The sequence below is a fragment of the Ascaphus truei genome, chromosome 8 (assembly GCF_040206685.1).
Source record: "Ascaphus truei isolate aAscTru1 chromosome 8, aAscTru1.hap1, whole genome shotgun sequence".
In the NCBI taxonomy this organism is placed as follows: domain Eukaryota; kingdom Metazoa; phylum Chordata; class Amphibia; order Anura; family Ascaphidae; genus Ascaphus; species Ascaphus truei.
Window position 1 is genome coordinate 28,081,706 of NC_134490.1, and position 16,669 is coordinate 28,098,374.

Below are 16,669 nucleotides of genomic sequence, written 5' to 3' on the forward strand. Positions count from 1 at the left end.
CATTTTTTATCCATCCCTTTTTTTAGGCCGGTTATGTGGTGATAAAATTCCTGAGCCAATAATCTCCACTGACAGTAAGCTATGGATTGAATTCCGAAGCAGCAGTAACATCCTGGGTAAAGGATTCTTTGCAGGATACGAAGGTAGGTACAAACTTTGTTTTCGTTTAGGACTGTATCAATGAAATATCTTCTGAGCACCCTGCTCCAACATGCAGGGCCTTTAACAGGGGGGCACACCTGGGACATCCGATGGCCCTAGGTAAGCCCACTATGTTCCCTGACCCAGTATCTTCATCCCCCCCACCCCTCTCCCAAGGTCCAGTACCACCTTTTACCCCCATTCCTTGGCCCAGCAACCCTACATCTGCCCTCCCAAGCCAGTACCCATTTATACCCCTTCCCCAGGCCAGTAACCCCATACATACCCAGTACCCTCTTATAACACCCTCCTCAGGCCCCCCCCCCCAGGACCTCCTTATACCCTTCCTCCTCAGAACCTCCTGATATCCCCACCTGACCCATTACCTCCTAATAGCTCCCCCCGGTCCATTACCTTCTTATAACCCCCCCACCCCCAGACCCATTACCTTCATATATCTCCCCCCCGACCCATTACCTTCATATATTCCCCCCAACCGATTACATTCATATATCCCCTCTGACCCATTACCTTTATATATCCCCCCCACCTCCATATAATCCCCACTCAGGTCCATTACCTCCTTGCACCTCCCCCCCAGGGCCATTGGGACCTTATAACTCCCCACCCCAGGTCCATAACCCCTTTATACCCAACCCTCAAGGTTCATTACCTTTTGATAAGCACCCCCCCTCTGTGCATTACCTTTTTATAATGCCCCCCCAAATCCATTACCTCTGTATAATCCTTGCAGGTCCATTACCTCCTCATAATCCCCACTCCAGGTTCATTACCTCTTTATAATCCCCCCTCCCAAGGACCTCCTTATAACCCCCCTCCCCCAGGTCCATTACCTGTTTATAATATCCCCTCCTCTGTGCATTACGGCTTTGTAATGCCCCCCCAAATCCGTTACCTCCGTATAATCCCCGCCCTGCTGCACATACCCACCCCTACCAGTGCATGGGGTGGGGGGAGGGGCCCTGCTTCATATGTTTGTCCTGGGCCCAACGATGTGGATAAGAACATTGGCAGAGAGGCAGGATAATTACAAACAATTGTGATAGGGTGTGAGAACCCCCATATCCACATTAAGTCCTCTTGTTTTGGTGTCAAAGAGTATTATCATTTTGAGTTCAAATATTTTCCGTTCTTGGGTGCGTTTAAACATTCCATTGAGGATTTCGATTTTTAAATCATTTATGGAATTAACTGGTTGTGAGAAGTGATGTCCCACTGGTGAGCAATATCTTCCTTCTTCATGATGTTGTATAGAGTGCCTGTGCATATTCATTCTGTTTTTGACTTTTAAATTGTTAGGCCAAATAAAAAAGGTATCACCTAATACTGAAGTACTCATTTATTCTGCAAATGGACTAACACGGCTATTTCCAACTAACCGAGATACTTACCGGTGAAGTTACCAGTGTTACTTCCTGGTTTCTCCAGGGGATTCAATCGGCTGTCGAAGGCTTCCTATTGGTCCGTGGGAACCCCACGTTTTGGTGCCCATTTTGTTTCCCCTGGGGGTAGATTTAAGATGGGTAACTTGACTATTCAGTATCTCGGGAACCAGGTCATCCCGGAGCTGAAAAAATAATGCGGTTCAGTGCAAACTCCTGATCTTATCTTATAATTATATACATTTCATAATTCTCCTACACGTGAGACCTAATACTCTTGGTGATTCTTTATTTTATTGAGCTATTTGTGGAGGAGAAATCAAGAAGGATTTAGGACAGATTCAATCTCCCAATTACCCTGATGACTACAGGCCTTCTAAAGAGTGCATCTGGAAAATTACAGTTGCAGAAGGATTTCTTGTTGGCCTTTCTTTCCAAGCATTTGAGGTAACATACTTCAAAAATGTTTTGTAAAATATACTTTAACTTGTAGTCAATAAGTGAAGTTTTTATGTGTGCGCATTCTCTGAGATGGTATTGTATATTTTTTACACTGTACTTTGTGCATACTGCCATTTGGTGATGAGGACAACTAAGAATGACCATTTCCTGTTTATTCATTGAGAGCAAGAAAATGGGAATTAACAATTTAAGTGTATAATTCAGTGTGTTATGCTCACCCCATAGATGGTAATATAGTAATTTCAAATCTTAGTGTCTATGGGAATGCTGTTAGTCTAAAGGAGAAGAGAAAACTGTACCAATACACATCCCTCTAGACACCCAACTTTCCTTTGTTTAATTCTACTTTAAACCTGCAATATAATTAACTATTTCTGATCTTTCTATTCAACATGCCGCATAAAGCCTGCAATACAATATCATGAATCTTTTTCCTATTTCTTAAGTCAAAAGAGGGGATCTTTGGTTACAAAATGTGGGCAAACCATGATGAGCGTGCCCATCTCACCAAGGCAATCCCAAAGGGTAGGTCCAACCCTAACACATATTTATCTTGTCTAACGTAGAGTTGTGCGAACGTGCCGAGGTTCGCTTAGCCATGGTTTCACTCAAACTTTTCAAAGAGTTTGTAATTTCATGAACAATTCCCTAGAACTTTATTGGCCAACATATTCTAATAATTTTGCTGGAACTAGTAACATTGACTCAAACTTATCTAAAAGTTGTAGCAAAATTGGTGAATTTCACAAGCGAAACTATATTCAAGCAACATCCAGACATAATCAAACATGAGTCTGAATAAAATGGGCACTGAGGTCTTAGTCCTAAACAGTCTATTTTATACCCTAAGCAAGGAGGCGTGAATGCATAATTTCACAATGTCATGATGTCTTACAACGCTGGACGTTTTTACTTGCTGAACGGCATTTAAATAGTTACTTTTTATATATTCTAGCAGTCTAAACAAAAATCAAAAGCTAGGATACATGACAGACTCTTCCCCCTCCCAAGGCCTACAGCTTGTATATTTCCCGTTTACCCCTACACTGGGGAATGAATAGATAAGGAAACTAGGCGGCCAGGGAGAGACAGTTAGTGAGAACAAAGAAACAGCAGTCTATGCAATTTATGAGGTGAAGTAAAGTTAAGGGAACCCAACATACATCCTTTTAATCACATACAAAGTTAATTTCTACCCACAATCCACTTCTTCAGAAAAGACGATCTCTTACCCACAACCCACTGCTATAGTAAGGCCTGAGGTTTTATTCCACTTTTGCAAACTTGGGCATAAAGTTTGCACATCTCTACTCATGAGCTGAACTTCCCCTGCTTCTCTCTTTCATAGTTATGGGGCAGAATGCTCATACTTCCCCAGTATAAAAGAGATTAGTGCATCACCTGTGAGTAGATGGGTGTGGATCTACAGTTGTGGGAGTGGAGGGGGAGAGGGATTTTAACTTTTGCTGCTAATGAAAAATAGAATAAAGAAAATGGTTACTCTACCAGAGCGTGAACTGCAGTAAATTGTTAGAAAACACTAAATCCCAAATCTATTCCCATACTGGACAACCGCACACTACTTCTTCACCCTAACATGTTTTCAGTTGCTCAATGTTTGTAATGGTCAGTTTTAAGTCAATTGACTCATGTTCAATTTGGCGTCAAAATAACTTTTCTGTGCTGGAGATTATTTTTATCCCATGCATGTGAACTGAGCTGTACTTCTCCAGCACTGAAAGTTGGCTTCACAGCATGTTTAAAAAAAAAAAAAAATTAATAAAAAAAAAAATAATTAAAAAAAAATCTTTTTTTGTTGTTGAACGTAGATTGAAAGACATGACAATTGTGCGTATGACTACCTTGAAATCCGCGATGGCTCTACAGAAGACAGTGCCTTGATTGGCCATTTCTGTGGATTTGAAAAGCCAGAAGATATTAAATCTACCTCAAATAAACTGTGGATGAAATTTGTTTCAGATGGATCTATCAACAAAGCAGGATTTGCTGCCAATTTCTTTAAAGGTACTTATGTTGTCAATTACAATTTTAGTTTTGTGTACTTGAAAATATCGTTTTTCGATGTGAGAATAAAATCAATGAGGAATGATCACTGTCACGGGAGACGAGGACTATTACCAGGGATCAACTCGCCAGACAGAAACACAAGAGTTTATAAAATTAATTTATTGGAAAAAAGTTAACCACAACTATACATATAAACAGACAACACATACACAACCGGGGGAAACTGGGGATACCCTGCGGAACTATTTGTAGGGATTTCCCCTGTCCTTCCCTGCAGTGACCTCTGGAACAGGACTCCAGGCCTGGCACCAGCACTGGAGTTGACACTACAGCTTCTCTCAGTTACAGCAACAACTTCTGCAACTCATGGCTAGCTTCAGTCTAAATAGGGGTCTCCCTCTCCACATTCTTATACACTAACCGGCAACATTGCAACATTCAGGAACAGGTGCGGTCAACGTGCCCAGCCCCTGATTGGTGGGTTGAAATTAAACATAACATTAGTTACATAAACATGCTAAGGGGAAAGGTCGCAGCCAGGCTTTGCAACATTTCTCCTGCAAACAAAATTAACCCCTGGTCCCTGAGGTGCTTGGAACCAGGTTAAGACATAATACCTTATACATACACATAACATAATACCAGTGTATTATTGACTGGAAGGGGTAATGGAGGCTTGACTTTTATTAACAGCATCCATATTTACCCCTACCGTCACAATCATAAATTGCCAGTGACACGGTAGTCTAGGACCTTTTCATTTACAAGATGAAATGTAGTCATTCGTTCTTGCCTGCTAGAAAATTGACAGCTTTATGCTCTGATTGCATGACAACGATCAAGATATTACTCCCTTTTGAAACTCTGGTTTCAGAATTATGTATCCCTTATACACGCTGGTCTTTCCATCCATTTGCATGTCCACTGTTTTAGATGAAAAATACTGTAGGTTATGTGCACTCCAGAAAGCTGTACAATTAAAATATAAAACCAATAGTAGTTCATGTCCCAACCATTTAATGTTACTGGCAGTAATTCAATAACACAAACAACAATTTAATCCATGAAATCAGTGGTAGGGAGAAAGCTGCTGGAATCCTAAGCGATGAATATTGATTGTATAAATAAATTACGTGGTACAAAATAGTATACCCTCTCCTAGTTGGTATTCCAGTTGTATTCATTATACTTTTATCATCGCTTGCACCAAGTTGCTGGTAGAAATCACAAAAACGTTCAGAACTCTGTTAAGCTACAAAGTAAAATACTGTAGCCCAGCCAAAAACATTTTCAATGGAAGAAAAAAGGAGCTGAGGTCTTGTAGTGCAGAACGCGTTTCATGGTGTTACAGATCGCGAACGCTCGTGAAGGGTTTATTGACAAAATTCACTATCTACACACATCCTTCTAAACTAGTTCATCGGATGAGCAAAGGAATTCCATTGTTTGAGCGGTCGCTGGATTACAAAGTGTTAGAAGGTGCTTGTCCTCGTGAATAGTGTATTTTGAAAATGTGTGTATAAACCAGATATAATTCTAATCATAGGAAAATAGGCTGTGTAAGTATTATTTGCAAAACTGTTTACCTCAGGGGTTTTTTATGCCAAGTCTAGAAAACACTCAAAGTTATGGTGCATAAAGGTAATTTAATACATACATACAAATAATAATGAAGTCATAAGAACTTTCTTTTAGTTCTTATTCTGGTGTATTGTACAAGCTTCTGAATATAATGTTTAGTCAGAAGTAGCTGAGAAATGTTCTGTAATTTAAATGGAATAAAATGATGTCCTATACAAGTCCCCAAATGTTTGAAGACAATCAGCCTTGCTCTGTAAGCAAAAACATGGTGTGTTTGGCTGAACTGGGCAACTATGCACTGTGGACATTTTCCTCCGTCAGATATGCTGGGCTAAAGCGTTTAATATGGAGTCAAAAAGCAATTATATGACATTGCAATATTGCTGACTCTCTTCTTTCTGAAAAGAGATGGATGAATGTTCCAGGCCTGATAACGGTGGATGTGCCCAGCGCTGCGTTAACACTTTGGGGAGTTATAAATGTGTCTGTGAGCCCGGATTTGAGTTGACTGCAGATAAGAAAAACTGTGAAGGTAAGTGGATTTTTGTTTTTTTTATTTAACAATTTGCAAATAAACACTGACTAATATTAACACACAGACATAGAAGTTGAAAGCATTTAAGAACCAATTGTCCAAATCTACCCATTTACCATTTTTACTCTAAACTTTTAAACATTAATTGATATTCTACCTTCCCTAAATGTTCACCATTCCCTCTGTGCCTGTTCCAAGCTTTTCTAGAATCTTACTGTCACTGGGAGACTGTTCCAAGCATCAACTACTTTTCTGATGCAGAGGCACCTTCTCATGTTTTCTGTGCCTATACATTTAATGTTTGATACCTCCAAAATTGCTTCTATGCATCACTTTGAAGTAGTTGCAAGTCTCTGCTATGTGACCAAACGTCATTTATTTTTTATGAGTATATATGTTGTGGTCCTTAAATCCGTCATCATAGGGCATGGGTGGGCAACCCCAGTCTTCAAGGGCCACCAACAGGTCAGATTTTCAGGATATCCCTGCGTCAGCACAGGTGATTGAGCCACCTGTGCTGAAGCCGGGATATCCTGAAAACCTGACCTGTTGGTGGCCCTTGAGGCCTAGAGTTGCCCATCCCTGTCATAGGGGTAAACACTCAACCATATAACTTGCTCTCCTTTGGACCATCTCAAACCTGCCTACTGTATGTCCTTCAGGACTCCTGCAGAATTCAAGCCAGTACTCCAAATAAAGTCTTCCCAATCATTTGTAATGTGATAACCTCACTTTGTATTGGTCATACAGCTCCATGTGTAATCTAATATCCTACCAGCCCTCTCCACTGCTTTTTTACATTGCTTTGCATTTTAGGCCACTACATACAGTAGAATGACCCTGTGTTACCTTTCCAGTTTGGTTGTTGATAATATCTTACCTTATGAATCAGGTATTATTGCAAAATTTAGAAATAGATTACAGTGACTACACTTGACCACACATTTTTTTCCAATGTCAACCTCTTTTATGATGGTCCTGCCGTGCGGTGTTTTTTTTTTATGTGCCACTGGCCTCTTTAGCACCATAAGACTAAAGATGAAGATGCAACCTGGTAAAACATTTGCTGTAGCATTTGGTCCGCTTGGCGATACTCGCAATAAACAAAGTGGCCAAGTTTGTATTTTTTTTTTTTTTTGCTTTAATGTAAGTATTCAGACCTGTCAAATCTCACTGATTTTCAGCATGCCTCACTGATCTGGAGTCAGTCACATGTAATTGGTTTGATAAACTTCAATTGAATCCCACCAATAAAATCAGCTTTTTTTCTATTGAAATGCCATTTTTTTATTCCGGCACCCCAAATCTCACTGACTGTGGTTGATATCGCCAAGCCTTAGGCACCATATTTATTAAGCAGTACTAAGCCAAAGGACACGCAATGGCCCACTCAAGTGAATGGGCCATGAGGTGTTTTATGAAGTTTCCTATGGCCCTATGTATCTACAGTACAATTCTTGAGTCAAACCCTTACCACTTCTCTTCTTTAGCTGCATGCGGAGGTTTCATTACAAAGTTGAACGGTACTATAACAAGTCCTGGCTGGCCTAAGGAATACCCAACTAATAAAAACTGTGTCTGGCAAGTGGTAGCACCAGCACAATACAGAATATCACTACAGTTTGAAGTCTTCGAGCTTGAAGGCAATGATGTAAGTGGAGTAGTCCAATATTTGTATTTTATTTAATATTTTATTTCATTTTCAGCTTGAAGTTATAAATAGTAAGGCAATGAACAAATACATAATTCAGCACAAAGTAAATTTTCAAGTTATCCACATTTTTCAAATTAAGCAAGAAAACCCCAATACTGTTCAGGGTGTTGAACAAAAATAATGATTTTAACATGATCTGCAACATACATCAGTGACCTGTTTTATTCCCCATTGTGTAGGGCATACTGTGTTCTGGTATCAGTAATATAATACAAATGAAAAATATCACTTGTGGGCACATTCACATGTTTCAGACCGGCCTGCAACCCTGCTTTTCACCATTATCTCTTGGCATACAGTGCTTCCACTGCAGCAAGGGATTCTGGGAATTTCCATGCAAATGACCACACTGTCACCTTTCACTTATTGTCCTGTTTAACATGGACCCCTATGAGCATATGCCTGCTGCATTACACAGCTTTTCAGCACAGCCTGGGTTAGAGAAGTGCAGAGCCAGAAAACCCACTCGCACTACAATAAAATAATTGACTGATCTAACATCAGGATGCCAATAGTTTGTCAACATTTTAAGAACACAGAAACTTCAAATGACATTCGGCCAAACTACTGTTCTACGTAAATAAAAAGGGGAGCCTTTTTAAAATAAAACCCTTGAAGTGAAGTTGTTGAGCTTGTACTAAAAGTAATGATATTCGTAAATTTGTTAAAAAAAAAAAAACCACACAAAAAAACAGCAGTTCTCCACACACCGTTATATTTTGATCTCAAACACACATAAGAGATTCGATAATGGGCACATAAGCCCTTAACCAAACCCCTCTTCGCTGATACGAAAAGTAAAGAGATTGGTGAACCACTGAAAAGCCCTTTTAATTTCACTTTTTACTGAAATGCATTATAATAAATGAACACATTATAACACAGTTAACAAATAAACTAAAACTATATAATGATGAAGACTGAAAGTAACACCCGGATTAAAAAAACGAGGTAATTGGTGATACCAATGGTGATATTTTAGATCATGAAAATATACATTCCAAGATAAGTGAAACCTTTCCATTGCGTTGTTATTTAGATGACACATTTTACTGTATCTAACTTTTTAGCGAGACCCTTTATTAACTTCCAAGGTTTTTGTACCAAGGTTTGTAAGTACGACTACGTGGAAGTTCGCAGTGGACCACCTTCAGAATCCAAACCTCCCAGAAAGTTTTGTGGGTCAGAAAAACCTGACGTGATCACGTCGCAAAGCAACAGCATACACCTAGAATTCAAATCTGACAACACTGTGTCAAAAAGAGGATTCAAGGTCAACTTTTTTTCTGGTATGTGAAATTTTAAAGGCGCAATCCATGCAATATCCTGAATGTGTGTTTTTTTAAATAAATCAGTTCTGTAGTATTAAATCTAATACATTTTTTTTTTAATTCAACTCTTACAGTCAGTTTGTCATGAGTTTTAATATACTGAGCATTTTTCAGCACACAACTCTAACACATACTCACATGGATGCAGCAGACTTTAGTCACTATACTGTATTGGTTTGTGCATAGAAAGTGAAGTAAAATTACTATTTGTATTTAAGCTTCCATGTTAAGCCAGTTTTATTTCACCACAAATCACAACGTTTAATATTTAGAAATTACAAGCTTTGTGAAGAAACCATGTTACGAGGAATAGTTGATGTGCAAAGAGCAGATTTTAATATTTAGGGTATAGAAGAAGCTGCTAGGCATTTATAGTAAAATTTTCAACTTGGCAGTGGTTAAACAAAAAATATAGTATCTTTTCAATAAAAAAAATATATATTTTATTAAAATGTTATATTTGTAACACATTGCACAAAGGAAGGCTTAAGCAAATAAGACAGCTGGATAAATACATGATAAAATACAAACGAGCATGTATACAATCAAATATTATCTGCGATACAGTAGACATTGATATAAATCTAAAATAGTATAACATACAATATAAATAGTCCAAGCAATGCTTCTTTTCTTTGCAGATAAGGATGAATGTTCCAAAGAGAATGGAGGATGTCAACATGAGTGTATTAATACGTTTGGCAGCTATGTGTGCCAGTGCAAAAATGGATTTATGCTTCATGAAAATGGACATGATTGCAAAGAGGGTAAGATGATGGTATTCTTTCAAACATATCCCATATAGGGCAACAAGTACCAATGGCAGCGACCTGTTTAACTGAGCAAAGAATGATTATAGTGTAATATGATTGCTCAGGAATATTCAGTCACCCCTAAAACAACTGTTATACTTTATTGAAAATGAATATATTCCGCTTTTGTATGGTTGCTGCACTGAATTCAAGCAAATCAGTGCCACGTTTGTCTGTTGTACTAGTATGGCATCCTAATTACTTTGCTTAAAGCTGCTGTTTACATTTTTTTTCCCATTCAATATGTGCATCAATACAATCTGCACACTGACAAGTGATTAGCTAAGTTGACTATCGATCCGTTCTCTTGTAATCAATCGCTGAAGATTGGCTAGGGGGTTCTTTATATCACTGTTACGGCTGCAGAAGATTACCCAAGATGCAAAGTTCTGTGTGGAAGATCATGTGACCTAGCAGGCACTAGATACAATTGGTGCACTACTAGAGAGAGGGTGAAAGGGGTGTGCCAGAACCTGTCTCAGAAGATAAAGGGGTGTGACTTTGTTAATGGTTGCTATAGAAACAAAAATGCTTGTTACATTATAATACATTAAAAATGTCTTTAAAAATTGTAGCATTTTTTTGGGGGAAAAAAGTATTTTCACATAGTACAGAACTGATTTGTTTTAAAAAAAAAACAGACATGCAGGATATTGCTTGAAGTGCAGCTTTAATAAAGCACCAAATAAAAAGAGCAGTTTACCTGTGGCATTGACACTTGACAAACCATTTTATCACCAAAAGACATTGGATCACATTGTAAGAAATACTGTACTTGTTCGTTTAATTATTATTATTTTTTTTAAAGAGCGACAATAAGCTCCAATTAACCCAATAAACATGCCACTGTCCTTCGTACACTTTTGTTGTAGGAGACACTTCCCCTTTAAAATTTGGGTGACTGATACATTTGAAAATAATGGAGGGGGGGGGAGGAGTTGGTTTCTTCTGGCAATCTCTCGTGTGTAATGTCCCAGCAGTTCCCTGCAGACAGTGCCACCCCACCCCTCGCCTTTTGCTGACATAGAGGAAGGCTTTGTGTGCACGAACATTTGATTGATTTGATTCTGATACTTTGTCTGCTGTCTACACCAATCTCGGTTAGACCTGGTGAAGCTTGGTGTCCGTCCCTACTACTTCATATTGCCACTCCTATTTATATCTGTAATCACACTGTAAGAGTGTAAGGAATACTGTACAGGGAGTCTGTAACTACAGGAGAAAGAGGAGTTGAATAAAAAATATTTTGTACACTTTTTAGCATCTAAAAGGATTTAGTTTTGCGTGCCTACAGAAATAACAGCAGCGTAACTGTTAAATATAAAGAAGTCCAGGGCAAACATACAGAGCATGTAACAATTATTTCATTCCGTAAGAATAGAATTCTTGCACGTACTAAACAAAGAATGCACATTAAATATCCGTGCCCTGCATTTCTTTATTATCTGAGAAAGTTCAATATAAAGGAATCCCCTTCACATTGTGCAGTAATTCCAATATGAATCGATTTGATGCATCTAGAGCAGGGATAGCCATTTCCAGTCCTTTAGCAGTTTACAGAATATCCCTGCTTCAGCGCTTCACTGAACCACCTGTGCTGAAGCAGGGATATCCTGCTAACCTGACCTGTTGGTGGCCCTTGAGGACTGGAGTTAGCCAGCCCTGATCTAGATCATTAGAAGCACATTATCACACATTTGGGTTCCGATTTAGCTTGTCCATTTCCCTGTATAAAGCAACAAAATGTTATGGTTATTTTTATTTGCATTAGTAGCACATTATCACACATTTGGGTTCCTATTTAGCTTGTCCAATTCCCTGTGTAACGGGTATTCCACCCCACCCAATCGCATATATAGTGTGGGTGAGTAGAACATGCAGTGTTACCGGTGTGGTGCATTACCTGTTGGCTCGCAGGAGGGCTGAGCTTCCGCCACGGGGAACCTGGGGCAATTATACTAGGGGTAACCACTTACTCAATAGGTGCAGCGCCTCCACCTGCGATGGCTCCCACCAGAGGGGGAAGTGAATCCTCGCAGGACAAACACAATGATCACATACACAATGGGGTATAATAACTAAGGACTTTACTAACATGTAATACGACACATCACATTCATAATATAACCTGTGTCCCTCTCAGGAGGAGACACTAACCATGACGTCTCGCAGGACGATTCCCCAACACTAGGTGATCCCACCCAGTGTCCAAAGAACCCCACCCAATGTCCCGCACTCTTGCAGAGAATCAATGGGTGACTGCGCAGTCACTATTAAGCTAAGGGCCCGGTGGTGCACTTAGAACTGTAGATACCTGCCGAGCACTCCGGTGCTCGGGTCAGCAACGCTTCACAAAGGGTCAGACGCGTGATGAATCCGTCTGATCCTATCCTGGCGATATTCTCTGTGACCCCAACGTGGGTCCGAACTCCTTCACTGGAACCGCAGCATCCGCTGAGTCCCTTTCTAACGATACAGCAACGTGACACACCCTGCACTACAGGCCGTCCCTATAGCACAGCATCCTTAAGTGGCTTAAGGGTCACTCTCCTAGGGCCTTCGGGGTTGCCTATCCTATATAGGTAGGTCTTGTACCCACCCTACTCATAATACGGGCCCTGGGCCATGGATCCCCGGACTGGTTACCGCTATGAACCCCCCCCAGTTGCCTCGTACTACGCGCAACGCCGCCCTGGGCTATGGCTCCCCGGATTGGTTACCGCTATGAAACCCCCCCAGTGGCCTCGCCACTCGCAACACGGACCCTGGGCTATGGCTCCCCGGACTGGTTACCGCTATGAACCCCCCAGCTGTCTCGTGCCACTAATTCACAACAGGACCCTGGGCTATGGCTCCCCGGATTGGTTACCGCTATGAAACCCCCCAGCTGTCCCTATCTTCCCTTCTGTTCCCCAGTTGCTAACTAAAGTAAGTGACAGGTTCCCTATCCTGAGGGCTATCCCTGGCAACACTTACACTACTGGGGGACTCAGGGCTATATTGGGCCAAGGGGGTGCTGGCCTAGTACAGGGAGTCACTCGCTCCTGTACCCTACCTCCTTCCCTTGACTGCTCCTTCCTCAGACTGACAACGTAGCTGCAAGCCCGCCAAATGTATCCACTTGCTCTCCTGGCAGTCCTGCAGCCCTATTGGCTCCTATGAGGCACCTGGTGCCTGTCTCCCTATGCCTCCTGGGAATTGTAGTCCCAAGGCCCTTACTGTAACATTGGGGCCGCGTGCGCGCCTTCCCTGTGCTTACACTAACCCCTAATGGCCGCCGCAATCTCTCCCTACCTCTCGCGCGACTATCTCGGGCCGCCGGGGACTCTCTGCGCATGCGCGAACCGGCGCAACATGGCGGCGCCCTGTGCAAGAGCTGCCGGAGATCTCCTGCACTCCGGCGAGCTCCCTCCTCGGCCCCCACCCTCCTGAATGGCCGTCGGGTCTGCCGCTTGCCGCTGGCAGTACCCGACAGCGTCCGTGACCACGGAGGCGCCCGGGGGGGTCGCAGGGGGAAAAAGATGACCTGGCTACACTCTCCCCCTGGTGAAAAACCCAACGCCCTCGCTTGGGGAACGACATAACATGGTACAATTTTACACACTGAAAAATGGCATGGCATACCCCGTACACTTAACAGATCGACTGCAACATCCTCAAAACATGGCACATTTTCACACAATGCAAAATTACATGGCATATCACACCCACTATTACCCAAGGCCAGCTGAGTATCAGCTGCTTGCTGAGACCATTTGTGGGGTGCCCCTAACTGATCAGATGGGGGTACCTCACTTTTGCGTCCGTGAGCCTCCCCGGGGTGAATCTCTCGGAAAGCACACTCTGGCGTAACAGTCACTGCTTCAGTGCTACTTCCTCCCCCTGGTGGAAGGAATAGCGCAGTGTCCTTCACACCAACCTTTACTTGATCATCCATGGCCTGGAAGCAGCAGGCCAGGCGGCCAGGACCTTTCCCTCGGTCCACTACGTGACGAATGGGCCGCTTCTTCTTGGGCGCAAAGGAGGCAACTTCTACCAGCTCCTTTGCCACATAGTCCTTGTCCCTACATACGTGCTCAGCTTCCACTGAGAAGCGAGAACTGGACACTGTCTCTTTACTCAAAGTCTCTGCTTCACCTGGCAGGGGGTAAAGAGTAGACACCTTACCCCTGCGGTGATTCTCGGTGGCCAACAGGTCCTCGGGGACGCTGTCAGTTCCCACCTCGGCTGTCTCGGGACCTGCCCCCTGTACTTCTGGGGCAGTCCACTTGCTGTCCTTAAACTCGGGAGCGTTGGATCCCAGTCCTGGGACCATTTGGGTTGGAGCGCACGGGCTCTCACTCAGATCAGGAACCGTAACTCTGGCCTGTTGCACGGCCACCTCCATCGAAGCCTGTGGGGAGCAAGGGGGTTCCTTACCACTCTGCTGGCTTGCGATGGGTTTCTCTTCTTCTGGAACAATAGGCAGTGGGTACTGGTCCACTCGCACTGCAGGACAGCTATCTTCTAGGGGGGACACCTCCGCCAGGACGCGATGTCGAGTGGAACCATTCGCCCAGGTGTCCAGACTTAAGAAGCTATCGTGCTCCGCGGTCACCTGGAGGCTCACACCCAACACCCCTGGGGCAGTCAACTCACCCCTGTCGTCGTCAACAGGTACTGATCCCAAGCCTGGGACCGATGGTACCTCTGTAGGCCGGACTGGCCGTGGTAGGGCACACGGGCCCACAGCAGGCTCTGTATGCTGTGATTCCTCTGTCTCCTCTGCTGGTTCGGCATGCTGGGGAACAATAGACTTCAATAACCGCACACCGCAACACTCACAGTAGGACCACCATGTCAATGTCTCTCTAGAACAGTTACAAGTGGGGCTAAAACACTGTATGCCCATTTCTCCTTCCACCTCGATGGTCCTGTAGTCGAGGGATAACCGAGACACTTTGGCTCCCTGAGCGTGGGCTTCTTGCAGGCAGGAGCATATGAAGAGAAGAGAATCTACTCCGGGCGCACGCCAGGCCACATACATATTGGGGTGTATGTCCTGACAGTCTATCTCGGTTTCCTGCTCAGAAAGAAAATATTCCATGTCCACGACAATGCCTTCCTCCTCCTCTTCCTCCTGGTGAATAGAAGGGTCTAATGGCTGTTCACTGTGCTCACTCCCCCTGGTGGAATTTAAAGGAGGGGTGTGCTCTATCACTGAGTGGCTCACATTACAGGGGCGGGGCTCTGGTTTTCCCGCCAGTCCCGGATGGTTTTCTGTAACCTTTTTCTGAGCAGCCTGGCAGTCAGAAGCACGTGTGTCATCTTGAGTTGGCGGGAGCCGCCATTTTAGGTGGGACTCACTGTTAGCATTCCCTGCTGCAGGAGCCTCCATTTTAACTACAGTCCTGTCAACTACACTGCAGCTTTTTGCATAGATCATGAGACAGTCCCCTGCGGAAGACTCGGGGAGTGTTAATACATGGGGAACAGTCTCTAGGCATATGTCATGCGTGGTGAACAGGAGATAGGTAATCCCCCGGCCGTCAGTATCCAGCCTTAAGTCTGTCACCCGGGCAGTGGCCAATTCCGGGCAAGTTCTTACTTGGGCGCGCATAGTGGACAATTGCGTATCATGGGATACTCCGGCCACTACAAACACGCGCCTTGGGGATAATTGCCGCGCTAAGGCCCAGTCATCGACGTCTTGCGGTGACGGCACCGCCATGATGAAAAATATGAATGGGACAATTTGAAAAATTGCAAACAGGGCACCCCAGGTCTATCTCAGCAGCGCCTCCAAATGTAACGGGTATTCCACCCCACCCAATCGCATATATAGTGTGGGTGAGTAGAACATGCAGTGTTACCGGTGTGGTGCATTACCTGTTGGCTCGCAGGAGGGCTGAGCTTCCGCCACGGGGAACCTGGGGCAATTATACTAGGGGTAACCACTTACTCAATAGGTGCAGCGCCTCCACCTGCGATGGCTCCCACCAGAGGGGGAAGTGAATCCTCGCAGGACAAACACAATGATCACATACACAATGGGGTATAATAACTAAGGACTTTACTAACATGTAATACGACACATCACATTCATAATATAACCTGTGTCCCTCTCAGGAGGAGACACTAACCATGACGTCTCGCAGGACGATTCCCCAACACTAGGTGATCCCACCCAGTGTCCAAAGAACCCCACCCAATGTCCCGCACTCTTGCAGAGAATCAATGGGTGACTGCGCAGTCACTATTAAGCTAAGGGCCCGGTGGTGCACTTAGAACTGTAGATACCTGCCGAGCACTCCGGTGCTCGGGTCAGCAACGCTTCACAAAGGGTCAGACGCGTGATGAATCCGTCTGATCCTATCCTGGCGATATTCTCTGTGACCCCAACGTGGGTCCGAACTCCTTCACTGGAACCGCAGCATCCGCTGAGTCCCTTTCTAACGATACAGCAACGTGACACACCCTGCACTACAGGCCGTCCCTATAGCACAGCATCCTTAAGTGGCTTAAGGGTCACTCTCCTAGGGCCTTCGGGGTTGCCTATCCTATATAGGTAGGTCTTGTACCCACCCTACTCATAATACGGGCCCTGGGCCATGGATCCCCGGACTGGTTACCGCTATGAACCCCCCCCAGTTGCCTCGTACTACGCGCAACGCCGCCCTGGG

General features: G+C 43.6%; 1 protein-coding gene across 1 annotated transcript in view; it reads left to right on the forward strand.

Moving 5' to 3' along the window:
* TLL2 (tolloid like 2) overlaps window positions 1-16,669 on the forward strand; it is a 194,584-nt gene that overhangs the window by 163,821 nt on the left and 14,094 nt on the right. The window contains exons 11-17 of the mRNA XM_075611010.1: window positions 27-143; window positions 1,846-1,991; window positions 3,836-4,031; window positions 6,022-6,147; window positions 7,641-7,801; window positions 8,973-9,153; window positions 9,837-9,962. Coding sequence (XP_075467125.1) covers window positions 27-143; window positions 1,846-1,991; window positions 3,836-4,031; window positions 6,022-6,147; window positions 7,641-7,801; window positions 8,973-9,153; window positions 9,837-9,962 — 1,053 coding nt within the window. The remainder of the gene's footprint in view (window positions 1-26; window positions 144-1,845; window positions 1,992-3,835; window positions 4,032-6,021; window positions 6,148-7,640; window positions 7,802-8,972; window positions 9,154-9,836; window positions 9,963-16,669) is intronic.